Genomic DNA, 27,283 nt, shown 5'->3' with positions numbered 1-27,283 from the left:
TTTGAATAGTACTTGATTAAAGTAAAGCATTCTGGGAAATAAAGTCATGTTCCAACGTGTTCCACAAAATAACAATTACAAAAAAATCTAACTTAATTATTTGTTATGTGGATAGAGATTTTAACATTAATATAATTTAAAGTAATTAAAACAAATATAATTTATAGAATATGTAATGCAATCATATCGGACATATATTGAAAGCTTCATTTTTAACACTTCATTTACTGTATAATATGTATATGAATTTTTTTGAATTTCTACTGAATTGCAATTCCGCTTCCTTTAATTCAAATTCGAATTGTAATTCTACATCCTGTTTTTGACATCAATTCAAATTCAATTCAAAATATAGCTGCAAGCAGCGATACCGGGGTCAAGCCAAACATGGCAAAAAATGATTCATACGTGATGACTGTCATGATTTCAGATCTAAGTTTGCATTCGTTTTATGAAAAAATGGCACATTTTTCATATCTTGAGACCACTAGGTGGTGCTGTGCCGAAACAATAGATGGTGCCTCAGGTCATGACTGTGATGACACCCACCAAATTTGGTGTAAATACAATAAAGAGATACAGAGATATAGCCTTAAATGACTTGACCACTAGGGCGCACTGACCAAAAAATAAATTGTGACTCAGGTCTTGATTGTGATGACACCCACCAAATTTGGTGTAAATACGATAAAGAGATGCAGAGATATAGCTTCAAATCCCTTGACCACTAGGGGGCACAGGAAAGTTTACAAGTCCTCCCAGAACATGTTGCTGATGAACAATACGCAATTGCGTTTCTGAAATACTTGAACTTAAAGAAAAATTCAAAATGGCCGACACACAAAATGGCCGACCAAAAACCATTTGGTATCGTTTGACTCGGCATGCCTCACGAAATCTAACAAGACCAGTCTCATAATTTTACATTCAAGTTTGCAGTAGTTATAAGCAAAAATAGACATTTTTTATATCTCGTGACCAGTAGGGGGCAGTGTGACAAAATGGTACATGCACCCTCAGGTCATCACTGTTATGACATATACCAAGTCTCATATTAATACACAAAAGTTTTGCGAAGATACAGGCTCAAACACATTTTGGCGTGCTCGCCCTGGCATTCTTTGATGCGTTATACGACAACGGATAGGTCTACCAAAAAGCTTTTGATAACTTTTTGTCTGGAGTGTCTCTAGATGATGCATACCAAAAATCAAGCCAATCACACGAGCGCTCTAGGAGGAGTTCGAAAAGGTAGGTGTTCAATATAATTCAAAATGGCCGACAGGAAGTAGGTTTGACTCAGACATATTTGGTACAGTCGGACTCAGCATGAGCCAAGGAATCAATAGAGTGAAGTCTTATGTCAGTGTGGCAATTTAATCAAATGATATAAAGATTTAAAAATGTATTTTTACATATCCTGACCACTAGGTGGCGCCGTCCTAAAGATTTATAGGTGCGCTCAGAACATGTCACTAATGAACCATGCCAAATTTCGTAGCGATACGCCATTCTGTTTGTGAAATACTGAACTTAATGAGAAAATTCAAAATGGCCGACACCCAAAATGGCCGACCGAAAACCGTTTGCTATCGTTTGCCTCGGCATGCCTCATGGAATCTAACAAGACCACCTTCATGATTTTAGACTCAAGTTTGAAGTAGTTATAAGCGAAAATATGCATTTTTCGAATCTCGTGACCACTAGGTGGCGCTGTGACGAAACGTTGCAGACACCCTCAGGTCATGACTGTTATGACATATACCAAGTTTCGTGTCGATACACCAAAGTTTTGCGAAGATACAGCCTCATGTCCATTTTGGCGTGCTCGCCGCCATATATGTTGTTAATTTATGTGAGAACGCATTGGTCTATCAAAAAGCTTTTGATAACTTTTTGTCAATGGTGTCTCTAGACGCTACATACCAAAGGACATGCAAATCGGACAAACGGTCTAGGAGGAGTTCGAAAAAGTAGGTTTTACAAAAAATTCAAAATGGCGGAAAGATGTGCATGACACAAATGACATCAATGTGTGCAATTGAATCATCATGAGCAAAGGATTCAGAGGAAACAAGAATTTAGTATCTAGGACTCACGGGTCAGAAGTTGTGAGCATGAACATAAGTGGATTTTTGGACTGTTGGTGGCGCTAGAGGGTTTGAGTCAGACACACCAATGTTGCTATAGTAACTTCTGAGACTGTCCTCTACATGTGTGCCAAATTTCATAACTTTCCTATGTACGGTTCTATGGGCTGCCATTGAATTTCGGCGGAAGAACAAGGAAGAAAAATAATAATAAGAAAACTAACAATAACAGTAGGTGTCTACGCCACTTCGTGGCTTGACCCCTAATTCAAGAATTGAATTGGAATTTAGGAGTCATTCTCAATTCAATTCTGAATTGTGCACAAGCCTGACATGAACCCACAAAGCTGTAGGTTTGGAAAGCGGTTGGTTTCAGATATCATGACACGCATGACTGTTTAGCAACATTTCTCCAGAATTTACATTTATCATTTTTAATAAATCTGCATGAACCCCTTGAGGTTTGGATGAAATAATTGCAGTAGATGGAGATGATGCTCAAGGCTTACAGGGTTATTGCTTCTCAATCTCGCTCTCATTAGCTTGTGTATCTTTCTACTCGACTTGCTAGTAATCACCACCGGCTCAACAACAACCACAAGAAAAATGCGACGCTCAACTCTGTGGACCCTTCAATGACCATGACAGAGCAACCGTTGACGGCATGTTTATACAACAAACTGAAAACAATTCGATTACGAACTATGCATGACTGCTGGAGGGTTTTGGGTTTTGAGTTTTGTACATGATGTTAACAAACCTTATCATGGTCTCTAAACATCATATGGTTTGCTAAAAAGTGTTGCCGCTGTCATTGGTAATATTGGAGTTTGTAACTTTGATTTTGACAAATCAACTGTACCTTTGGTCCCTGGTTTTCCAGGAAGGCCATGGTATCCTGAAAGTCCCTTGGGTCCCATAAGTCCTCTGGGTCCAGCGACTCCTGCAGCTCCCGCAGGTCCTTCTGGTCCGGGCGGTCCCATGGGTCCTGGCGCTCCAGGAGCTGCAATCGGCTGAGGCTTCTTTGCCAATTCTTTCTTATAGGCATCTAGATGTTCTGTTCAGTACAATAAAATCTATCTGTTAGTTGAGCGGGCATGCATAAAGGGGATTTTTGTTTCAATAAATGAGTCGTACCTTCAACAATAGCTGAGCAAATTTCACGAATCTTCTCGTCGTTCATCTTGAGACCCTTTGAAAAAGCAACGCGAACATAAAATTAGAAATAAACCCTTCAATAAAAATGACAAAAAAGCCTAAATGCACTCACGGGTAGACCTCTTGGACCAGGAGGTCCTGTTAATCCTATTTCCCCTTCCAGACCTCGGGCTCCCTGAGGACCCGCCAAACCCTCGTGACCTGGCTGTCCCGGACGACCATCGGCACCTGTGGCGCCTCGCTGGCCTTTTTCTCCGCTCTTAAAACAGAATAAAAAGCAGCTGAAGTATTGTAAACTGAATGTTTAAAGACAAGTAAGTGTGGTAAGAAACATACCTCTCCTTTGATTCCAGCGATACCAGGAGGTCCCTGTAAGCCATTATTAAAACCATCACACATCACATACTATACTGGAATACTATAATTAAAGGGTTATGTTGCCCTAAATATGGTGTACCTGATCTCCCTTAATGCCTGGTTCCCCCCCAACACCTGGATCTCCCTGTGGAGCGATGAGAGAATTAGAAGGGGGTAGACATTTGGGAAGCAGTAGATTTTTTATAAGGTCTTTGAGTACATGGTGCGACTTTAGCTTTTTAACTTACCATACTTCCTTTAGGACCAACTGGACCTATCGGGCCCTGAGGTTACAAAAAAGTACAACACAAGTCGTGAATAATAACATATTTTACTCAGGTATGCTCGGTTATGATGTGTAAGGAATGACGTCCACACCTGCTCTCCTTTATGACCGGTGTGACCCTTGATGCCACGAGGACCCATAAGTCCTTTATCACCTTTATCTCCCTGCGGAAATAACCAAGAATTATTTGCACCAATTGACAACTTTTAGATACTTTTATATCAACTTTTATTTTATAACTGTATTTCTCGCCCACCTGGATTCCTGGAGGACCCGCCGGGCCTACCGGACCCTGTTTACCTGCCTCACCCTAAATCAAGACAGGTTATACCTAAGTTTATTCAATTTGATATGAAATATTCAATTCAATCTTAAAACAGAAGAGTGGGCATCAAAATAAATCTAGCATTAAAGGTATACACTGCAAAAAATGATTTTCAAGAAAAAAAAATCTTAGTATTTTTGTCTTGTTTTCAGTAAAAATAACTAAAAATTCTTAAATTAAGATGCTTTTTCTTGATGAGCAAAACGACCCAAGAAAATAAGCATCATAATTTAAGAATTTTTTCATATTTTTACTGAAAACAAGACAAAAATACTAAGAATTTAAATACTTAAATATCATTTTTTTTTAAGTCTATCATATGCAAATGACTTTCTTACTTTTGTCTTGTTTTCAGTAGAAATATCTAAAAATTCTTAAATCAAGATTTATTTTCTTGATGAGCAAAATGACCTAAGAAAATAATACTAGTTTTTAGACAAAAATATACAATACAAATAATCTGCCAATGAAATAAGACAATTTTTCTTAAATTAAGTGTTTATGAAAAAAGTAAACTTATTTCAAGAATTTTTCCTGTTTTAAGCACTAATTTACTTAAAGTTTATATTTTTTGTCTAAAAACTAGACTTATTTTCCTAGATCATTTTGCTCATCAAAACAATACATCTTAATTTAAGAAATCACTGAAAACAAGACAAAAAGTAAGTAATTTTTTGCAGTACACTTCAAAAAATTATTTTCAAAAAAAAAAAATCGTAGTATTTTTGTCTTGTTTTCAGTTAAAATATCGAAAAATTCTTAAATTAAGATGCTTTTTTGATGAGCAAAACGACCCAAGAAAATAATTCTAGTTTTTAGACCAAAAATATCAAATTTAAGTGATTTTGTGCATAAAACAAGCAAAAAAATCTGCCAGTGGGGTAAGCAATAAAATCTTGTACAGTTTTCTTAAACACTAAATTCAAGAAAAATTCAAGAAAAATTGCTTTTTAGATATTTGTACTGAAAACAAGACAAAACAAGGTACACTGCAAAAAATGATTTTCAAGAAAAAAACTTTTTTTCAGTCTTGTTTTCAGTAAAAATATCTAAAAGTTCTTAAATTAAGATTCTTTTATTTTTGATGAGCAAAACAATAAGTCTAGTTTTTAGACCAAAAATATCAAATTTAAGTGATTTTGTCCATAAAACAACCAAAAAAATAAAATCTGCCAATGGAGAAGCAAATTTCTCTTGAATTTTTCTTGAATTTATTGTTTAAGAAAAATGTTCAAGATGTTTTTGCTTGCCCCATTGACAGATTTTTTTTGCTTGTTTTGTGCAGAAGACCACTTGGATTTGATGTTTTTGGTCTAGAGACTAGACTTGTTTTCTCTCGGTCGTTTTGCTCATCAATAAAAAGCATCTTAATTTAAGAATTTTTAGATATTTTTACTGAAAACAAGACAAAAATACAAAGATTTGTTTTCTTGAAATTTTTTTTTCAGTGTATATACAGTGTATTTATAGTGCACAGAAATGATTATGATTGAATGTTTTATTGTTTTTTTACAGTGGCTCCTTTAACTCCTGGTGCTCCATCCTCTCCAGCAGGTCCAGGTGCACCCTAAAAATATGACATTAATGTTTATAATCTAAGCAAGAATAGTAACAAAGCATTTTAATAAAGAGTAAAACAGTTATACGCACATCTTTACCAGGAGGACCGATTGGACCGGTCTCCCCAACAGCACCAGTTTCACCCTGTGACATTATAGAGATAGAGATCAAACAAACCATTTCGGTATTAAAGGCAAAATATTCAGTATCAGCTATTTTATATGTAAATTATCTTTCATGTAAATTTTACCTTCAAGCCCTCAGCTCCCACAGGTCCTTGTTTTCCTGGCAAACCCTGCGTTTGAAATAATTGTTGTTCAGTCGAAGTGGGACAGAGAATACAAATAAGAAAAAATATCTAGATTGACAGTTCACACACATGAGAAATTCAACTTTATAGAGGCATCATCCTGGCAACCCATAAGGCAATTTTTTTTTTTTTGGCCAAAATATGTTTTGAATATATGCTAAATACATTTTGTAGAAAGTAAAGCTTAGTTGTATACATATATATAAAATTTGAAAATATATTATAATTAAAATATATATTTCAAAATGTATTTCAGGGGCAATTTATTTATTTTATTATTAAATTCCTGGGCAAAATATAAAACTTTGTATAAAATGTATAAGTATGTATATATTATATTAAATTTATTTAATATATATTAATATATTAAATATATTAAATTTGAAAATGTATTTTGTTTTAACCATATATTTCAAAATGTATTTCAGGGGCAACAATTTTTATTTTATTTTACAACACCATACGTCAAAAAAAAAAAATGTCCTGGGCAAAATATAAAAGTTTGTATAAAATGTATAAAATATAAAATGTATAAGTATGTACAAAATATACTTTTTTTTTACAGTTTACTTTTTTGGTTTGTATACAAAGTTTTTCTTACAATGCAACATGAATATAAATGCTTCAATATATATATATATATATATATATATATATATATATATATATATATATATATATATATATATATATATATATATATATATATATATATATATATATATATATTTTTTTTTTTTAAATATATGTCAAAATATACAAAACTGGACAAAAAAATATATTGGTAAAAAATACATTTTTGTAAACGTATTTTAAAATATATATTTATTTATTTTTTGCCGTATGGGAAAGATCAAACTTTTATCAGTAGATTTCAGAGTAATATTCACAAATACTTTAGCGAGTTTTTGTAACATATCTCTATTTTTCCCAGTGGAATACAGGATGATTATTTGACATGCATGCACATATTTACCACTCAAATATTGCAATTCATCCCAAAATTATTGAGCCTTAATTCACTTACAGGAATTCCCACAATTCCTCGGACACCAACGGCTCCAGGAAGCCCCGGCTCTCCCTGTCAAACAGAAAGCATCAACTGAAGTCATATTTATGGTCGTGATCATATGAACATTTCACATAACAGGCTAGATTTATTAATAATAATAATAATCATAATAAACAAATGCATTATCATTAAAAATGAAAAGCAAAAAATCTATAAAAGTTTCATGTATTAGTGTCAGTGTATGGATTCACCTTCTCTCCTGGAGCTCCTGATTCGCCATCAGATCCGTGTTTTCCTGGCTCACCCTACACAAACACCATCAAGATCATTCACCGAAATATTAATTTCAAAAGATGTGAAATTGCATTGATTTTTTTACGTTCATATTCTGTGATATTTTATTTTTTGGGGTTGTCAGCCCCTGTAGTCTGTCCACTTTATTGTATTTAACGAAAAAATTTGCCATTTTGCTAGACATGACCTTTTAGTACTTTTGGATATTTTTGGCTGGACTATTTGAAAGGGCAAGAAACAGGTCTCATATCTATTACTGCCGTGATGAATGTGAAAGATATGCCCTTGAAAATGATTATTGATCACTCACAGCATCACCCTTGACACCGGCCTCTCCTTTCTCTCCTGGAGCTCCAATCGCACCCTAACACACATTGTAATTCTTAAGAAAGTACATTGTGCCTTCACATGTTTTCATTGACTGGTATGTATCTGACATTATAAGATTATAAACAGACTTATAGACTCACATCATCTCCTTTAGGTCCAGGATGACCCTGTCGACCCCTGATGCCCTCAACACCCTGTAAAGAAATGTATTATATATTAAATTGTACATTATGATTTCACAACATGACCAAAAGTATGCACTCTATAAAATGTTGGGTCATTTTCAACCCAACGTTGGGTCAAACATGGACAAAACCAACCCATTGGGTTGTAATTTAAGACTGGCAAAAGATTAATCTCGATTAATCGCATACAAAATAAAAGTTTGTTTTTGCACAAAATATATGTATGCACTGTGTGTAATTATATTGTATATATATATATATATATATATATATATATATATATTAGGGCTGTCAATAGATTAAAAAAATTAATCTAGATTAATCGCATGATTTCATGAGTTAACTCGCGATTAATCGCAAATTAATCGCACATTTTTATCCGTTCTAAATTTACCCTAATTTAACACTTTTAGGTTTTTAATACTCTGATCATATATACATATATAGATGCTTTATGCAAATGTATGTTAACAACAGCCTGTTTACATTTTAACAGAACCATCAAGCCATTGTTTTGTATATGCATTTTCCTTTAAGAAGAATTTTCTTTCTCCATTTTTATTTGATGCTGCATCATTTGTGACATGTGCTGTCAAATTTAGTCGAAATTAGCAAATTTAAAAAAAAATTGTTCTTCATATTTTGACATTCTCTATTAAAACATAGAACAATGCATGATTTGGTGGAATATAACAAAATATGACAGAACTACACCTGTTTGAAGTTGAAAGAGTCAGCAAAGTTAAATTACCAGAAAAATCACCACATCCATACATTAAATTACCACATCAATACCTTAAAATCACTGATAAAACTATAAGATTTAGCACACACAAAGCAAAAACATCATCAATATATGTTAAACTTTTTTTCTTGTGATCTAATATAATGTTACACATCAGATATTTTTACCCAACAGTTAACCAAACATTTACTTAAGACATAACAGATTATAGATCCTACCTGCGTGAATTCTTATCAAAGCAGATATTTGTAAAACTTTAATTTTGTGTAGATGTCTATATATCCGGGTCGCGCACTCGCGCGTCTGTGTGCACGCGCTTCAGATGTCAGTCAGTCAGCGTGAGGGGATCGCTTTTGAGTCTTGTCGCTCTTAATAACTCTTTAACATTAATCAGGTACCGAACTTTATCTCTCTTAATGACTCTTTTAACATCAAGCAAGTCCTGCAGTCTATTTTCTAAGTCATGCATAAAAGCGAAACCAAAATGAATTGGGACGCATCTTTGCAATAGTTTAAGCATTAGGAGGACGGGAACGCTACACCTCAGACGTATAAATAAAGATAATTTCAGATGTCCAACGAGCATTTAGAGCATTGGATTTGCTAGACGATTTGGTTAATGTTCTTATTTCTATGAAAACCTTTGAATCATTTAGACAGGATCCCATTTGTCTGCGTCTCTGTTCATTTAACTATGGGCTGGACCAAGGGTCAAACAGAAATTGCGCGTTGCGTTAATCGACGTTAATAAAATTAGTTGCGTTAAAATGAATTTGCGTTAACGCGTTATTAACGCGTTAATTTTGACAGCCCTAATATATATATATATATATATACACACACATACATACATACATATATATATATATATATATATATATATATATATATATATATATATATATATACACACATGCATATATGTATTTAAGAAACATTTACATGTACATACATATTTATTTAGATTTTAATATATTTTATATTATATATAAATAAATAAATATATATATATATATATATATATAAATTTCTTAAAAATATACATGCATGTGTGTATTTATATACATAATGATTATACCCAATACACACACAAATATATTACATATATATCATATAACATATAACACATATATTACATATAAGTAACACAAACTTTTATTTTGTATGCGATTAATCGCGATTAATCTTTTGACAACCCTAAATTTAACCTATGCTATGTCAAATATAAACATTGTCTGGGTTCATTTAACCCAACGACTGGGTTTGTCCCCTTTTGACCTAACGCTGGGTCAAAAATAAACCTTTTTTTAGAATATGTGAAATAAAATTTACTTAGTATTTTGTCTTGTTTTCAGTAAAAATATCAAAAAATTCTTAAATTAAGATTTTCTTGACGAGCAAAACAACTCAAAAAAATAAGTCTAGTTTTTAGACCAAAAATATCAAATTTAAGTGATTTTGTGCATAAAACAAGCAAAAAAATCTTGAAAATTTTTCTTAAACACTACATTCAAGAAAAACTCAAGAGAAAATTGCTTACCCCATTGGCAGATTTTTAGATATAAGTACAATTTTTCTAAAAGTCATTTTTTGTTGTGTGGATACAACTTTCAAACTTCAACCAAATTTAAAGAGGTAACCCAAACCTATTTTAAACTTCATTTATCGAAACTTAATGTTCACCAAGCAAAGATGGGTGAAGTGTTTGAATATCCCCATACTGTAACTCTAATAATATTATGGACCTTAAAAAACAATTTTATTTCCCTTTGTTAAACTTCAGCTCACTAAGAAACTTTTGTGGTCTAAATCTCATGAATATCAGATGAAGATAAATCCTCTGGGCTTTGATGCCAAGCTTTAATACAGATTGATAAACTCAATGAACTATTGATCACGTACCGGAGAACCCGGTGGTCCGGTGGGTCCTGGGATGCCATTAAAACCTGGAGGACCCTGTAGACGAAAACAATCGACGATTAAAGCTTTGAATAACAACAACTACGCAATAATGTGCTCAACTTAATATCTACAAATTCCCTTCAGGTCTTAACACAGAACGCACACTCATTTCTGTCTTTAGAAAATGCTCACGCTGCAGTCTTGTCCGGTTAAATCACTGACCTGATTGGCTCGGCTGAGCTTTAAACAAACGTAATTATTATTTCAAGTATTGATCTGCACTGAAGGTTATTGCTCTGTAAGCGTTCCTTCGCTTTCTTCCTTTTCTTCTTGTCTGCTGCAGATAAAGATGTTGCATGTCTTACCCGATCTCCTTTATCTCCAACGGCACCCGGAAATCCGATTGGCCCACGCTGACCCTGCGTAGTACAATTAGTAGTTAAAAGTTAAGATTAAATAGCAAGAATCCATTTTTGGGGAGGGGGGTAATATATGACCCTGAACCACAAAACCAGTCATAAGGGTGATTTATACATCATCTGTGGTTTGTTAGAATAGGGCAATATTTGTCCGAGATACAACTATTTGAAAATCTGGGATCTGAGAGTGCAAAAAATCTAAATATTGAGAAAATCACCTTTAAAGTTGTGCATGTGAAGTCCTTAGCAACACATGTTGCTAACGATAAATACATTTTTCATTTATTTATGGTATGAAATTTACAAAATCTCTTCATGGCACTTCATCTTTACTTAATATCCCATACAATGCATTGTTGACTACTGCTACAAACACACCTGTGCGACATATGGCTGGTTTTGTGCTCCAGGGTCACATATGTTAAATATATTATTAAAACTTGAACAAAAGATACTCTTCAATGAACAAACAAATCAACAAAGAGTTTTCTTACATCATCTCCTGCGCGTCCAGCAGGACCTGACTCTCCGGTGGCTCCTCGTTCTCCCTGTAAATAAAGATGAAAAAATATGACTGCAGTTTATGTTGTTTTAAGTTGATGTATTTCTGTTCTCTTATTATTTTGTTTTATTTCTTTTTATACCTTTTCACCTTGGACCCCTGGCACACCATCTGCACCTGGAAGACCTCGATGTCCCTGCCAGAGAAATTCAATTTAATAATGCACTCATTTATTAGAAATGTCCTTACACTTTGTTCAGACACAGACATTTCCATGAGCGAACTAATGTAGAGCTACTTAAAATTTAGTTTCTCCTTTACAATGAAATAAATGAAACACATTAAGGAGGGGGGGCAGGAGGAGTCCTAAAGCTATATTAACACTGTTTAAGAGTTAGATTCCTCATGCTAAACATAGGCAAAGTGTCAAAAAATCAGTTGGACGTATGATGGAGTATTTCCAACACTATCTCACGAGAATTCGTATTAGGGTGATTCTCAGGAAACCATTGAAACACCACGGCACTAATGATTTTAGCTTTAAAATGTGTAATATAGTAACATTAAAAAGCATCAGAATTAACACAATACTGTGTTCTACCTTGCACAATGTGTGATTTCAACATAAGAATTTATAATTGGAAATTTTATCTCATTTTCTGCTGAAATTCTCATTACCGTAATGTGTCCGGCTGTGTTTGAACATGCGTTATGTTGTAATTTAATCAAATTAACACAAAAATATTAGGGAAAAAAAATAAATGGATGTTTTGCTAGACTACTTTAGATGACAGAAAAAATATTTACTGAATATTCATGTATAATAATAATGAAGAAAAATTAGGAAAATGATGTGTCCATGCCTGATGTTCTCATCCTCCGCAACACTTTTTGAGAACAGTTTAAGCACACATACAGAATTTTAATAAAGTTTGATTTTGAGTGACCAAGCACATGGACCAGTTACTTCAAGATGGCTACCAGGTAAGATCATTTTTTACAGTTAATTTGAAATATTGTCTTGTCAGAATGCTTACACGACATTTTGATTATCATTACCGCAACAGATGCTTATTAAATGTTATTTAATTAATAGAAGCATAATACTTTGATTTTAAATGCATGTGCAGAATCTCCAAATTATGTTCTTTCAGGTTTGTCATGTCATTTTGAAAATATGTCAGTGTTGATGTTTTCTGACTGTTGCGGTAATGAGATTTTTTAGGACTAATTTTTTAAATTATGTTACAAAAAGTGTTAAATGATAAGTAAAAGTTTTTTAATTAATGTTCCCATTTACTCCAGACTTTGTTTTTCAATGTCTGGTGGGAAAAAAAGGAAATTTAAGCAATTTTTACATTTTCATGCTTGACATTTTTAAAACCAAGTTTTCGTGAGAATCACCCATTAATTCATACGACCACATTCGTAAGTTTTGGTATGATTTGACCCCTTTGACTTTGGGGTTAGGTGCGGGGTTAGGGGTTCGGTTTTGTTGTTGTTTTTTCACGAGAATTGAACGTTTTTGCACAATTAACTTCGTATGAATTCATACGAATTAGCCTCATAAAATATGTACGAATTCTCGTGAGATCAGGCTGGTATTTCTGTGCTGAATGCACTTGGCCATAGTTTTTTGGAACATGAAAGATTCATACGTAACTATCTTGCATTATTTATTTTATGGGCAATTTCAGTGCAGGAAGTACAGTGGAAGTCCTTATATGGGCACTTTAACCACCAATAGCGCACGCACACACCAAAAAAGAGCTGACACAAAATCTATGTCACCAAAGATGTGTTTTGTTGTTTGTGAGGGAAATTTAGGCTTGTTCAGCTTCCCAATGAACCCAACATTATGCGCGTGTGTTTGTTTAAAGCTGGATTTTATTCAAATGGGGCGGTCTCAACCGGTTCATGAGTCACAGGCAGTACGTAAAAATGCATCAAATGTCTGTGTTTTGTTGGCAATCATCACATCAGTACGTTTAATGTAATGTAAATGACGTGTAGTGAATCATACGTTATCCAGAGATAATAGGACAATGTTTTTGTGTGTGTTGCTTGCTCGTGACTCGCTCCACCCGCGGTACGCCTCCAGGAGCTCGTGTTTATTCTGAAAGAATTGGTACCGCTGATCTGTTTTTTTTTTATCTAATAAAACTAAATACTCTTTGGAAAGTGATGGGGACGAGACCGCCTATGCCGAGTACTACATCACTATCTTTGGATATATGAAGGATGTAATACTACTCTATAGGTACTCAAGATTAACATGAGATACAGTAAGTAGAAACAAGCTTTAAGATTCAGACTGAGACAAAAAAGATCTTCACCTTTATTCCAGGTAGACCGGGCAGTCCCTGTGGTCCGGCTGGACATGTTGTCTGACACTGTAAACAAATATAAACAAATCAGGTCTATACAGGTCTAATACTCTGACCTGCCCACAGCTCACCAAACCCATGCAAAAGACCCAAATACAGCAAACCTCATAACATAACATATGAGGGACCACAACAGAAAGTGCAGTAAAGTATAAAATGGAAATGATGATAAATTTTTTTTTTACTGATATGTTACATGGTTTCTCTGATCTCAAGGAAAGACATTCAGGTTCTGTCTGTCCATTGAAACATGAATATTGAAATCTAACAAGCACTCACAGTTTCCCCACTCCCTTCTGGATTCCCAGCACCTGGAATTCCCTACGAAGAGCAGATGACAGCAGCGGAGTTTAGATTCAAAACCAAAGCCTCAAAAAAGACAGCTTTCAGACCAGGTCTGTGTAAAAGCTCTGAATGTCATACGTATATATATGTAAATGTTTCTTAAATATATACACAAATGTTTGTGTATTTATATATACTAGGGGTGCTCCGATATATCAGTCGATGATGCTTGCTATGCTTCTCAATGAAATACGGTGAAATGCTATATCCAAAATCCCGAAGGCGCTCTAGTGCAGAAACTCAATATGCGCTGCAGACGAAGAACCACACACACGCAGTTCCAGGAAATGACTTAAAGGAATATTGCATTTTCCTAAAAGAAAAATCCAGATAATTTACTCACCACCATGTCATCCAAAATGTTGACGTCTTTCTTTGTTCAGTCGAGAAGAAATTATGTTTTTTTGAGGTAAACATTGCAGGATTTTTTTTTTTTAATAGAGCCCAACATTTAATACTTAACTCAACACTTAACAGTTTTTTCAACGGAGGTTTAAAGGACTATAAACGATCCCAAAGGAGGCATAAGGGTCTTATCTAGCGAAACGATTGTCATTTTTGACAAGAAAAATAAAAAACATGCTCTTTTAAACCACAACTTTTCGTCCAGGTAAATGCGTAGTGACGTAGGGAGGTCACGTGTTACATATATAAAACGCACATTTGCGGACCATTGTAAAGAATAAACTGACACAAAGACATTATTAGTATCAGTTGACATACAACAATGTAGGAACGGTCCTCTTTCAACACACTTGTAAACACTGGGGTGGAGTTTCGCTTTTATCCTCTGTGACCTCTTGACGTCATGACGCATTGCGTGGGGTCACGCTGGCGCATCACGACCGGATCTAGACGAGAAGTTGTGGTTTAAAAGTGGATTTTTTTTATTTTTCTTGTCAATAATGACAATCGTTTCGCTAGATAAGACCCTTATGCCTCGTTTGGAATCGTTTATAGTCCTTTGAAACTCCGTTCGAAAAAACTGTTAAGTGTTGCGTTAAGTATTAAATTTTGGTGTCTATTAAAGTCCATTAAAATGAGAAAAATCCTGCAATGTTTACCTCAAAAAACATATTTTCTTCTCAACTGAACAAAGAACGACATCAACATTTTGGATGACATGGTGGTGAGGAAATTATCTGGATTTTTCTTTAAAGAAAATGGAATATTCCTTTAAGGATATATTTATATTGCTGTTCTTCAAACCTTTTCATGATAATAAAGAATATGTATAATGATTATGTTTGACGGGTGTTGCTTTTTCAAATGCATGTTATAAACTACTCAAACTAACAGTGATTTCAGATCGATAAATCCTTACTAATAAAAAGCCGGCGTACATGAAATAGCTGTGAATAATATCAGCTGCGCGATTCAGAAGAGTTATAGGCCACATATTATTAGTGTATATTGGCATTTATTGGAGCACCCCTAATATATACATAATTTTGCACACAATACACAAGCATATATTATGCAAACAAAAACTTTTATTTTGTATGCAATTTATTGCGATTAATCATTTGACAGCCCTAAAATGGATCTCACCATTAAAGTGGCAGTGAATCAAAAAATGAATTTTAACTTGATATTCTGTTATATAAGAGGTCATCATACTTAAATCCTGCAAGCTTGAGAACTGAAAACGTCTTCTTTACTGAAATATAAGTTTTTGGCACAAAGCCATTAAAACAGTCGTTTCAGGAATGTGCTGAAATATGACGTCAGATTAGATTTTAAACACCACCTCCATACAACGACCACTTTTGTAGCCCCGCCCTAATGCCCCGATGTTTCCTCTCTAAAGCTAGTCGGATTTACAATAGTTGTGTCTAATAAATTAATAAGAGTTGCTTTGGTAAAAACACATTTGCATTATATGAGAATTATTATTTTATTTGTATGTGTAACTGTTGGCATCAAGTCTTACTGCTGGTCCTGGAGGTCCTGGGGGTCCTGGTAGGCCAATACCTCCTCTTGGTCCCGGGGGTCCCTGTGGAATCGAAAAATCTTTAGTGAGGAGCTTGAATCTGAAACTTCGGTGTGTATATAAAGACATTCATATAAAGGGTTTCTGACCTCTGGTCCAATGTTTCCTTCATCTCCTGGGGTACCGGGTTTGCCTGGAATTCCCTTTATTGGCACAAATCAGAATTAAAAATATATACATCTACAAATTATATCTAAGCATAGTAATTCCGTGATAGTGTACAAGATACATACTGGAGGTCCAACAGTTTCTGCTCCCTAGAAAAGCAGATACAAATACATGAGAAAAAACAAGCAATATGGATGTAACAAAGCATAACAAAATCATTTAAATGCTTTAGAGACCAAACAATTGTTAACAATGTGCTAATGTCCTAAAAGAGCAAAATGTTAAACTTACCGGGGGTCCAGCTGCTCCAGGAAAACCAGGAAGACCCTACAAAGTCAACAACAAAAGTGTTTCACACAGTAAGTCATATGGGTTCAGATCTGCATGATGGTAAATAAATGATGACAATTTTCACGTTTGTGTGAATTAAACTGTAAATATCCAAGCTAATTGATTTAACCCGGTCAACAAAATATTAATACAAATAGTAAATCATTTGGGGGGGTTCAATATAAGACCACTTACTCTTTCTCCCACTGGCCCTCGTGGCCCCATGGGTCCCATAGGCCCCTATACGTGCACACAAATAGGTTTAATAATACTGATTCAACAGCAAAAAACAAACACAAGAATGTAAACACAAGAACGGTGAATCTACTTGTGTGTATATACCGTATTATATAATACAGCATTGTTGTGAGAGACAGCTGTATCACACACACAGACGTAAATATAATGCGTCATTACTAACCACAGGTCCTTGTAACCCTGGAAGTCCTCTCTGTCCTGGTAGTCCAATCTCACCCTTCTCACCTTTACCGCCCTACAACACACACACAAAAACAAACCCAGGCTTATCACCATTCAGCATCACATCCTGCTGTTGCTAAGATACAGCTGAACATGGTGAGTCTACAGTATAACTTCATTAGAGATGCTGGACTCTCATCAGGACCAGCATCAGATATGTGCAGTTTCTGATCTACGTATGACGGATCAGAGGATGGTGCACACTTTCTGTAACCAATACTGACACGGACAGCTGGAATGCCTGTGTGTTTCACATGAGGTTAATGCATCGGATTAAAAAACAGAAACTACACTGCAAAAAAAAAAAAATTCAAGAAAAAAAATATTTGTATTTTTGTCTTGTTTTCAGTCAAAATATCTAAAAATTCCCAAATTAAGATGCTTTTTCTTGATGAGCAAAACAACCCAAGAAAACAAGTCTAGCCTGAAATAAAGACAATTTAATATAAGTAAAATGCTGCCAGCCACTCAATAGTGCAAACAACAGTAGGTTGTGTCATTACCCTTTTTTGCCCAGATTTCCAAATGGTGCCAAGCACCAATAGTATATTTTAGTGCGAAAACAGCCAAATAATAAATGAAAAAAATTCCCACACTGCAAAAAAAAATAATTTCAAGAAAAAAAATTCTTAGTATTTTTGTCTTGTTTTCAGTAAAAATATCTAAAAATTCTTAAATTAAGATGCTTTTTCTTGATTAGCAAAACAACTAATACGTTTTTAGACCAAAAATATCAAATTTAAGTGATCAAGCAAAAAATTTTGAAAAATTTTCTTAAATACTAAATTCAAGATAAATTCAAGAAAAATTGAAAAATTTTAATTCTTAGTATTTTTGTCTTGTTTTCAATAAAAATATCTAAAAATTCTTAAATTAAGATGCTTATTCTTGATGAGCAAAACAACCCAAGAAAATAAGTCTAGTTTTTAGACCAAAAATATCAAATTTAAGTGATTTTGTGCATAAAACAAGCAAACAATCTGCCAATGTGGTGAGAATTTTTTTCTTTCTTAAACACTAAATTCAAGAAAAAGTCTAGAAAAATTAGCTTAATCCATTGGCAGATTTTTTTTATATTTTTACTTAAAACAAGACAAAAATACTAAGAATTTTTTTCTTGAAAATAATTTTTTTGCAGTGTGAAGGTTCATGAAGGACATGCTAAGTGTAATCTCACGCTTAGTGTGTGATTTGCTGGGGAGATTGGGGGGTTATTCCCTCTCATCTTTATTCCCCTGTCTCTGAATTATTTTTTATCTCAGGCAGTGACAAAATTTATCCCCCCATGATTAATGGTAATCAAATGGCCATATGAACAGCCTAAAATAAAGACAATTTAATATAAGTAAAATGCTGCCAGCCACTCAATAATGCAAACAACAGTAGGTTGTGTCATGACCCTTTTTTGCCCAGATTTTCCAAATGTCGACAAGCACCAATAGTCTATTTTAGCGTGAAAACAGCCAAATAATACGTGAAAAAAATTCCCACACTGCAAAAAATTATTTTCAAGAAAAACATTCTTAGTATTTTTGTCTTGTTTTCAGTAAAAAATTCTTAAATTAAGATGCTTTTTCTTTTTAAGCAAAACGACCCAAGAAAATAAGTCTAGTTTTTAGACCAAAAATAAAAGTAAATTAGTGCTTTAAACAAGCAAAACATTTTCTTGAAATAAGTTTACTTTTTTCATAAACACTTAATTCAAGAAAAATTTTCTTATGCCATTGGCACATTTTTTTTTTTTTGCTTGTTTTAAGCACCAAGTCGCTTAAATTTTATATTTTTTGTTTAAAAAAATTTAAATTTAAGAATTTGTAGATATTTATACTGAAAACAAGACAAAAATACTAAATAAGAACGTAATTTTTAGCAGTAAAATTATTATAAAACATCCCCCTTCTGATTGTTTGGTTAGGACACAAGATGTTCATCCATACTCACCGGAGTTCCGGGAATGCCCGGGGTACCTGGAATACCCTGGATAAAAAAATAAAGAAAAAAGAGACCAATAAGTGTTAGTCAGCAAGGCAGGACAGATGTGATGAGAACAGCTGGTACATCACTGGACAGAAGAAGAGAAGAGAAGGAGACACCACGGTAGCTACGATCTCATTATCTTGTGTTGAGATGTGAGCTTACAAGAATAGCTCTGATGAAGATTAGCATACAGTATGTGTGTTAGCAGAGGACACGGTCTGAATCGCAGAAGATGAAAATGCATGAGAAGCCAAAACACATCCTGAATGTTGGTGACCTGATTTGGATGTTGTTCTGTAATGTTTTGCATTGCAAATATTTTATTAAACATTTCTACAGTAATGTAGTGAGAAACTAATGAGACAAAAAATAAAAAGGTTGGGGAAATATGCTTAAATGTCAGAAAAAAAGTCTTAATTATTCTAAAAATAGACCTGATACTCGCTGGCAATTTCAGATCAATTGCTTTTCATTTATTATTGAAGATCATATTGAACTGTACGACTTACATCTCTACCATCTCGTCCATCTTCTCCAGCAGGCCCACGAGGTCCTTCAGGACCCTCAGGGCCGGGTGGTCCAGGGATCGGTTTGGGATCCGGCTGAAGGGGGTTAAAGAAGGGAACCAAATGAGTATAAGCACATTTATAATGTTTAAGAAGGTAAATGATTATTTGCTTAAGCCAAATATAATTTCATTAAACTCCAAAATCAATATGAGAAGTAGAAATCTCGTTGTCTCCAAGATTCCTGAAATAATTATTAAGACAATAAGACAATAAAAAGTAACATTACAATGCTCATTGCCATTTATTTTTACCTTAAAAGAAACAAGTTCACAAAATAATTGTAATCTGTTAAAGGATGACAAAGTTCCATTTCAATGTCTTAACAATAAACAAAATAATAAGTAAATAAGTAATTTTCCTTGTTGCACTGTTAATCTCTAGCATGTCATATTAACCCTTTCAAAATCAGCATGATCAGTATGCAAGATATGCAATAAGCAACACTTTGGTTCCTTTTTGCACATCATGTTTTGTTTGCAGTAAGTATAGCAGGTAGCCATGAGATATCCCAGCGAGCATTGTAGTAGATTATTTGCATAATACTAAATCCATTAATTGATTAAAAAAGAAAACAAAGGGTAAAATTGTGAAAAAAAATCAAATACCTCAGCATTGGCAAACATCTGAAGAAGCAAGAGAAAGAGAATTAAGGTTATTGTAGAGTTAATGAAAACCAAACACCTCACCAAAAAGATTTAGAGAAAGCACACCTGTAGATGACGCCACAACATGCGGCCAGTGACAGCGACTTATCCCAACCAAGCAAAAGCATACAAATTGACAATAAAATGTCAATCGATTAGCAGCAAAGTTGTGAGACCTCCTGAGGCGACTAGCGTAGCTAGCATCACTGCTAATATGTGAACGCTTGCAGTACATTCTGTCAATAATTTCTTTAAAGCCTGTTTTGAGCCAAATGCAATGAGTATAAAAGCTCCAAGCCTTTGTTAAAGGGACAGTAAGTAGGATTTACCCCCATCTAGGGGTGAAATTGTATGTTGCATTCAAACGAATAGTGCTCTCTAGCGCCTCGCTTTTCCAAAGGCACGTAGCAACTACAGCAGTTATGTAATCACTGATCTCCTTGTCCGTTTAAGCTGGTTCACGTGTTCTGAATGAAAATGTGTTATGGAAACATATTGGTAGGCTAGTGCTTTTTTTTTTGCTATTATAGTTTATCAATATGGCAGAACGGCATGTAAGCCTCCTTGGACTTACCCGTTCAATGTAAGTAAAGAGAAGAAATTCTAAGCTTACAAAGAAAAGTCAGATCACTGGCAGAGGTCATTTGACACCAATGAGGAAATATTTATGAATAAAGTCATTGATTTTAATTAATAAAACAGTTGAAATCCTACTTATAGTCCCTTTAAAGCGGTTACACAATTACATACAACAAATAAATGAATCTTAAAGCACTGCTCTGGGTTCAGTAGAATGTGAGTAATTTTTTTTTTTTTTTATTGAGGAACGAGTCAAAGTTCTTTCAATACATTAGAAGGCAAGGCCATAATAGAAACTGTAACATTTTTCAAACCTAGAAATACCTAACCAGTAACCACAGATCTGAGTCTGGCTGTGCCTTATCCGTTTATATGTGTGTATATACATATATATCTCCCAAGGGTTTTTCCCTCCTAGGACTTTTTTTATTTCCTCGGCTAAACAGCCCGGGGTTTTTGTTTTTTTTCTCCTAGGGGGTTTTTTAGCCCGGGGAGGCAGCCTGCTTGGGCTTAACTTAGCTTCTTCTTCTAGACGTTACATTAGTAATACGCTCGCTTATAATGTCGAGTCATAGCCGCAGCAAATTTGACTGCTTATGCTATCGTGTATTATGTTGTGCTATCTGTCGTTTTTCTGTGCTTTTACTGCTTCTATTAATGTAAAGCTGCTTTGAAACAATTAAGTATTGTGAAAAGCGCTATATAAATAAAATTGAATTGAATTGAATTCAAAATAGCTCCCTATACCCTGACTCACTATTCCCTACATGACTTAACTAATATCTTATTCGAATGTGAATACTATATATGCCCTTAAAGTATTTACAGTTTATGTTATGGAAAAGTATGGAAATGTTAGTGCATTAACAGAGATGGGACATACTCAATTTAATTTTGACTACTATTTAGGACTGATAGTATTCGAATTGGGATGCAGGGGGAAGCTTGCCGGAAGCACTGTAATGTGGGTGCAATCTTCTGCCGAGACGTGAGAATTCATCCGGATGAGCCTCAGGCGAGTTGTGAGTGTTCATCGGTTGAACACTCATTATTGCGGTGCATTGTGTGGTTGAATGTGGGGAGACACCACTAAAAATTTATGTTGCTTAAAATAGTGCACTATTTAAGGGTATAGGGGGCTATTTCAAACACAGCCTCGGTTTTTATATGTCTAAAAATCCCCATACTACACACCTCATACTAAATATGTGCTGTATTTGCTATGGGACATTTCATACATTTTAGTGTGTAACTACAATGAAATATCACCTCATAATGAAATTGACCAGTGTTGCCTAGATGCACATAGTGAACGATAATGATCACACTCATCAACATATAACTATTCCTTGTGCTTCAGTTTTTCTTTAAACAGATATTATTTCTTACTATATGTTTCCTACATAGTTAAAATTATAAATTTAGTTTAGCTTATTTAATTTATTTATTCAATTTAACATTGCTAATCTCCTCCATTTTGCAATGAGTTGTGGGTAATATCACCCTAATGAGTGTGCATTGATATGCACTTCAAATTTTCACTGTAAATAGTAGACCATCTGGGTACTCAAGGATACTCATTTCAAAATACTATGATTTGGGACACACAAATACTAATATTAAATACTATGTGGGATGGATAGTATGCAAAGTAGGCCTCAACATCTGATTGGCAAGTTACTCGCACAATATGATGATAAAAGTTTGGTTACCTCAGTCACAGGAAGTTCAAGGCAGTTTTCTCTCTGAGCTCTTTTTGGGTCGCAATGAATCAGCATCCACTGCAACTCAAACTGAACAACACACAACAAACACACATTATTATAGGACAAACTTATGTGTTTACTGTATGCTGCTAGTGATAAAATCATCTTAAATGAATCTTATGAAGGAATTACATTCATGAGCAGTAATTCATGATTGGTAACAGAGTAATAGAATTGACACCGACTAATTTGAACAGCAGGAAATCATGGTTTTTAGCTGTATAAGACACAAAATATGATATTGTTATAGCCTGTAAGGAACACTTAATGATCCATGACAACAAATACCAACTTATTAAAATAATTACAAATATAACCATTTGAAAAAAGCAGAAAAAATTATGACTTTTAAGAGCAAATATACATGCAATCACATAATCATCTACGCACTAAGAAGGGATGTGTTCATTTTTTTACACATGTTTGTGTGTTATGCTTTTAAAGGTGCAGTGTGTACATTCTGGCGGCATCTAGGGGTGAGGTTGTAAATTGCAACTAACGAGAACGTAGAGAAGCTACGGTAGCCGCCACAGGACAAACATGTAATCTTCGGAGACAACTTAGTAAAAAAGTTTGTCTGCTAAGGACTTCTGTAGAAACATGGCGGCACAAAATGGTGACTTCCATGTAAAGGGACCCTCGGTGTATGTGTATAAAAACGTCTCATTCTAAGGTAATAAAAATTGAACAGATCATTAAGTAAGGTCTTTATACACCACTGATAATACAGTTATGTATATTATATTGCATTTCTGTTAAGAGATCCTCCAAAAAGTTACACACTGCACCTTTAACACATTATGGGCCAGATTCACTAACAGCTTGCGCTAGTACAAACCATCATTTTAAAGTAACATAAAAATATATGTTGATTTGATATATTTTTTTACAGTGTGCTTGTGTATGTGACCAATAAAACTTTATAAACAGTATCAAGTACAGTTTATCTATCGCAGTGGTCTCCAACATGGTGCCCGCACTGAGTCGGTGAGTTGCCCGCCAAAGCACATTCTAATAATAGTCTCAATTATGTATTTTGTATTTATTACGTATTTTTATATTAGCTTGGCTCGTTTTATGTATGATAACATTTTAAACAATGATAAAACATATCAACAAGTAAAACAAAATAAAAATCAACAAATCAAAGAAAAAAGTTTTGAGTAGACTATATAAAAAAGTATCCCCCCAGATCTTTTGTAGTTAACACTACAGAATACGTAAGTATCTATATTGCAATATAATTTCTATAAGATACTACACTATAGTTGCAAATACTTTCTAAATACTAAAGTATTTTTACCTGTGTGTAAACTGTATCATGTTTAAAAAAAAAGAAAGCATACTGTATCACAATTCTCCCAAGCACTAGCCTGTGTGTCTGTAGTATTTTCATAAATCTGATTTGTGTTTCCTTGGCTGTGAGGTTTGATTCAGATCTGTTTTTATCCATCGCTCTGACAGGAGGAGACACGCTGCTGAGCGTCTGCAGTCTGGCACTTACACTGACGGATGGTAACACTCATAAGACCGTGTGCCACAGACTGACAGTCACATTTATCACAGGTACAGACTGCAATGGATGTGATTGACAGGTACAGTGTGGCAGTAACATTCATCAAATACAGCAGGATGTCCTATAGGAACAGTAAATCAGTGCAATAGACAAACCGAAGACTGTGCGTTCCAGCTATCGGATGAAAGCCATACAAAACTGTAAATGTAAACGATGCATATAAAAGATCATTAAGCAGTTGATTCTTACCACTACAGAGGTATTGGGGTCCGAATCCAGCCGTCCAATCAGAGTGTCTCCCTCCGTGTTGACGTATCCTTTCCTCTTGATGGGTTTCTGGTCCACCGGCTGACAGTCGACGTACAGGGTCACCAGTTCCTTCTCAACGCCAATCATCACTTTGTGCCATTTGGTGTTGAAGAGAACGGAGAGGCCTGGAAACGTGACGGTCTGGAGGTCTCCTTCCATAGTGGTGAGAAAAAACTCCAGCGCCTGCTGGTCTCCATTGAGACGCATGCCGGCATGCTTTAAACCGTCCTCATCCACAACCTGCCAGATGTTCCACACCTTTTTCACTGTGCTTTTAATCATGCGAAAGGTGGCCATGAAGGAATATTCATCGGGAAAGCCTCTTGGAAAGTTCAACCTGATGGGAAACAAATATATATGTATATTAAAGAGCGACACAGATCCAAAATCGAAAATTGCAGTGTGTCATGTAGCTGTCCATCAATGTAAACAGTGTGCAAAGTAGTTGAACCAAAAAGTGCACGATTAATTAAGTTATTGGCTTCTAAAGTAGGGAGTCGAATCTGAATCGCTGAAATGAGTGGTCATATGGATTGAATCTCCTGCCTGTCTTTATCCACGTAATACAAACACTTTGCATAATAATCTCCACATACAGCCGTGCCCACGGGAGAAACAAAAACTATGACCTGCCCACAGCTAGTTAGTGTGTAAACGTCATATCACGCTGTTTTCAGTTTGTGTTGTTTCACTACCAAAGGGTGAAGATATAAAAAGAATCTGTAGTTAAAATTACTTTTTCAAGGAGGGATATACTAAACGTTTGGCTGTGAAGAATCAGTGGTCAAAATTACTTTTTCAAGGAGGGATATACTAAACGTTTGGCTGTGAAGAATCAGTGGTTAAAATGACTTTTTCAAGGAGGGATATACTAAACGTTTGGCTGTGAAGAATCAGTGGTTAAAATGACTTTTTCAAGGAGTGATATACTAAACGTTTTTATATAAAGAATCTGTAGTTAAAATTACTTTTTCAAGGAGGGATATACTAAACGTTTGGCTATGAAGAATCGGTGGTTAAAATTACTTTTTCAAGGAGGGATATACTAAACGTTTGGCTGTGAAGAATCAGTGGTTAAAATTACTTTTTCAGGGAGGGATATACTAAACGTTTGGCTGTGAAGAATCAGTTGTTAAAATTTATTTTTAACGGAGGGATTTATAATAATAATAATAATAAAAAACTTTTTTATTTCTATAGCGCCTTTAAAGGTAGCATCTAGCTACATACTTGCTTAAATGAATGTAAAAATGTTAACGTCTGTCATCGTTTTTATAACCTGGACTATTGATGAATGATGTGTATTGATGTTGTTTTTCAAATACTTAATATACTGTCAGAGATTCACGTTAGCAAGCGGCTATTGCATGCTGCACTTACGGTTTTGCTTTGACCCTGTTAGCTTACATAAATGCTTAAATGAGTGTAAAAACGTTAATCTCTGTCGTCGTTTTTATTGCTTGGATTAATGATGAATGATGTGTATTGATGTCGATAATGTCTTATCAGTAAATCATGTTAGCACTAGGTCAACACATGTTGCACTATTGTTGGTCTGTGCCACTGATCTGTGCAGACCTTCTGTCAGTTGACCAATCACAGCAGAGTAGGCTACTGAAAGGTGGGGTTTAGGCAGACTGAGTCGTTGAACGACTTCACACGAATCCTTTGGGGATCTCTGAGAAATGAGGTAATTTTAAATTAATATATTGAGAAAATTACAGTGTTTTTTGACCTTGCATGCACTTAAACCTGTTTTCCGGGACTTATAAACATTGATAGGATGCTTAAAATTTGAATCTTACTGGCTCTTTAACTCATTCCCCGCCAGCCTTTTTTTGAAAAGTTGCCCGCTAGACTTATTTTTGTGATTTTCACAAACGTTGGACAAAATGGCTTTTCTTCTAAAAATATATAAAAATACAAATATATCAAATGAAAGAACCGATCATCTGCTTTAAAACAAACAATAAACAAACAAAACAGGAAAAAAAACGTTTAACCCTATCTATTTTTTTTAACTCTATTTTAACTCTTAAATATGGGTATTTTTCTTTAAAAATATAAAATTCTTTAGCAAAAAGATGAAATAATTGCATTTTTGTGAAGGAATTTTGTTAGTGATCAGATTCAGAAGGATTCTCAAAATATACATAGAGTTTAAAATTAGTAAATAACGTTTTTGCTTCAGTTTTTTTATAAATTGGGTACATGTACATCGCGCCAAGTGTAATGCTACGTACACACCAAACGCGGGGCATCGCATTACTCGCTCTAGATTACTCGCGGGATTTAACTTCATGGCATGCGAATTTTTCGCTCAAATTGAATATTTTCGAATTTGAGGCGAATAGCACGTGTTTTCGCGATAAACGCACCACCCTTAGCGTCATTCGCATCGCCCCACACGAGGACACGTCTGAACGCATCTTTGCATTGACTTTGTATGTAATCTACTCGTGCAAATCGTTGAACTCGCTCTGGTGTAAACCCATAGTAAGCGCCATCTAGTGAATAATCTCAGTATTGCAGATTAACATAAAAATTCATCAGGAACACTTTTTTTATGCAAATGTTTTCTCGAGATAACTTGTCAATGTTGGGGAAAGAGTTCAACATACGACATTTAGACTTGAGATTTGGATAAGTGAGTGCAATGTTATTTTAGACTTGAGATTTGGATAAGTGAGTGCAATGTTATTTTAATTTGATTTTTTTTTTTAAGAAAGTACCCCGACTATAAACACATCTATGGCGTAATAGATTAAACCTGGGATTGGCTATATGAATGTGTAGATTGTAAAA

The 27,283-nt window shown here is 34.6% G+C and overlaps 1 protein-coding gene across 5 annotated transcripts in view; it reads right to left on the bottom strand.

The window, feature by feature from the left end:
• The window catches only part of LOC129455480 (uncharacterized), a 54,506-nt gene that overhangs the window by 4,060 nt on the left and 23,163 nt on the right, over positions 1-27,283 (bottom strand). For 4 of the 5 annotated variants that reach the window (XM_073858584.1, XM_073858583.1, XM_055220214.2 and 1 more), the window contains 32 exons: positions 24,419-24,815; positions 22,600-22,680; positions 20,270-20,287; positions 19,605-19,697; positions 19,060-19,095; positions 17,060-17,131; positions 16,834-16,878; positions 16,600-16,635; positions 16,434-16,457; positions 16,290-16,343; positions 16,141-16,203; positions 14,142-14,183; positions 13,812-13,868; positions 11,618-11,671; positions 11,468-11,521; positions 10,920-10,973; positions 10,555-10,608; positions 7,863-7,916; positions 7,703-7,756; positions 7,350-7,403; positions 7,114-7,167; positions 6,027-6,071; positions 5,867-5,920; positions 5,730-5,783; positions 4,148-4,201; positions 3,984-4,055; positions 3,854-3,889; positions 3,706-3,750; positions 3,585-3,617; positions 3,361-3,507; positions 3,228-3,282; positions 2,953-3,147 (listed from right to left, as the gene is read on the bottom strand). In XM_073858584.1, coding sequence (XP_073714685.1) covers positions 2,953-3,147; positions 3,228-3,282; positions 3,361-3,507; positions 3,585-3,617; positions 3,706-3,750; positions 3,854-3,889; positions 3,984-4,055; positions 4,148-4,201; positions 5,730-5,783; positions 5,867-5,920; positions 6,027-6,071; positions 7,114-7,167; positions 7,350-7,403; positions 7,703-7,756; positions 7,863-7,916; positions 10,555-10,608; positions 10,920-10,973; positions 11,468-11,521; positions 11,618-11,671; positions 13,812-13,868; positions 14,142-14,183; positions 16,141-16,203; positions 16,290-16,343; positions 16,434-16,457; positions 16,600-16,635; positions 16,834-16,878; positions 17,060-17,131; positions 19,060-19,095; positions 19,605-19,697; positions 20,270-20,287; positions 22,600-22,680; positions 24,419-24,815 — 2,240 coding nt within the window. The remainder of the gene's footprint in view (positions 1-2,952; positions 3,148-3,227; positions 3,283-3,360; positions 3,508-3,584; positions 3,618-3,705; positions 3,751-3,853; positions 3,890-3,983; positions 4,056-4,147; positions 4,202-5,729; positions 5,784-5,866; positions 5,921-6,026; positions 6,072-7,113; positions 7,168-7,349; positions 7,404-7,702; positions 7,757-7,862; positions 7,917-10,554; positions 10,609-10,919; positions 10,974-11,467; positions 11,522-11,617; positions 11,672-13,811; positions 13,869-14,141; positions 14,184-16,140; positions 16,204-16,289; positions 16,344-16,433; positions 16,458-16,599; positions 16,636-16,833; positions 16,879-17,059; positions 17,132-19,059; positions 19,096-19,604; positions 19,698-20,269; positions 20,288-22,599; positions 22,681-24,418; positions 24,816-27,283) is intronic. The other variant, XM_073858586.1, reaches the window with a different exon arrangement.

This window comes from Misgurnus anguillicaudatus, chromosome 20 (genome assembly GCF_027580225.2).
Source record: "Misgurnus anguillicaudatus chromosome 20, ASM2758022v2, whole genome shotgun sequence".
Taxonomy (NCBI): Eukaryota; Metazoa; Chordata; class Actinopteri; order Cypriniformes; family Cobitidae; genus Misgurnus; species Misgurnus anguillicaudatus.
This window is presented reverse-complemented; position numbering and strand designations above follow the sequence as displayed.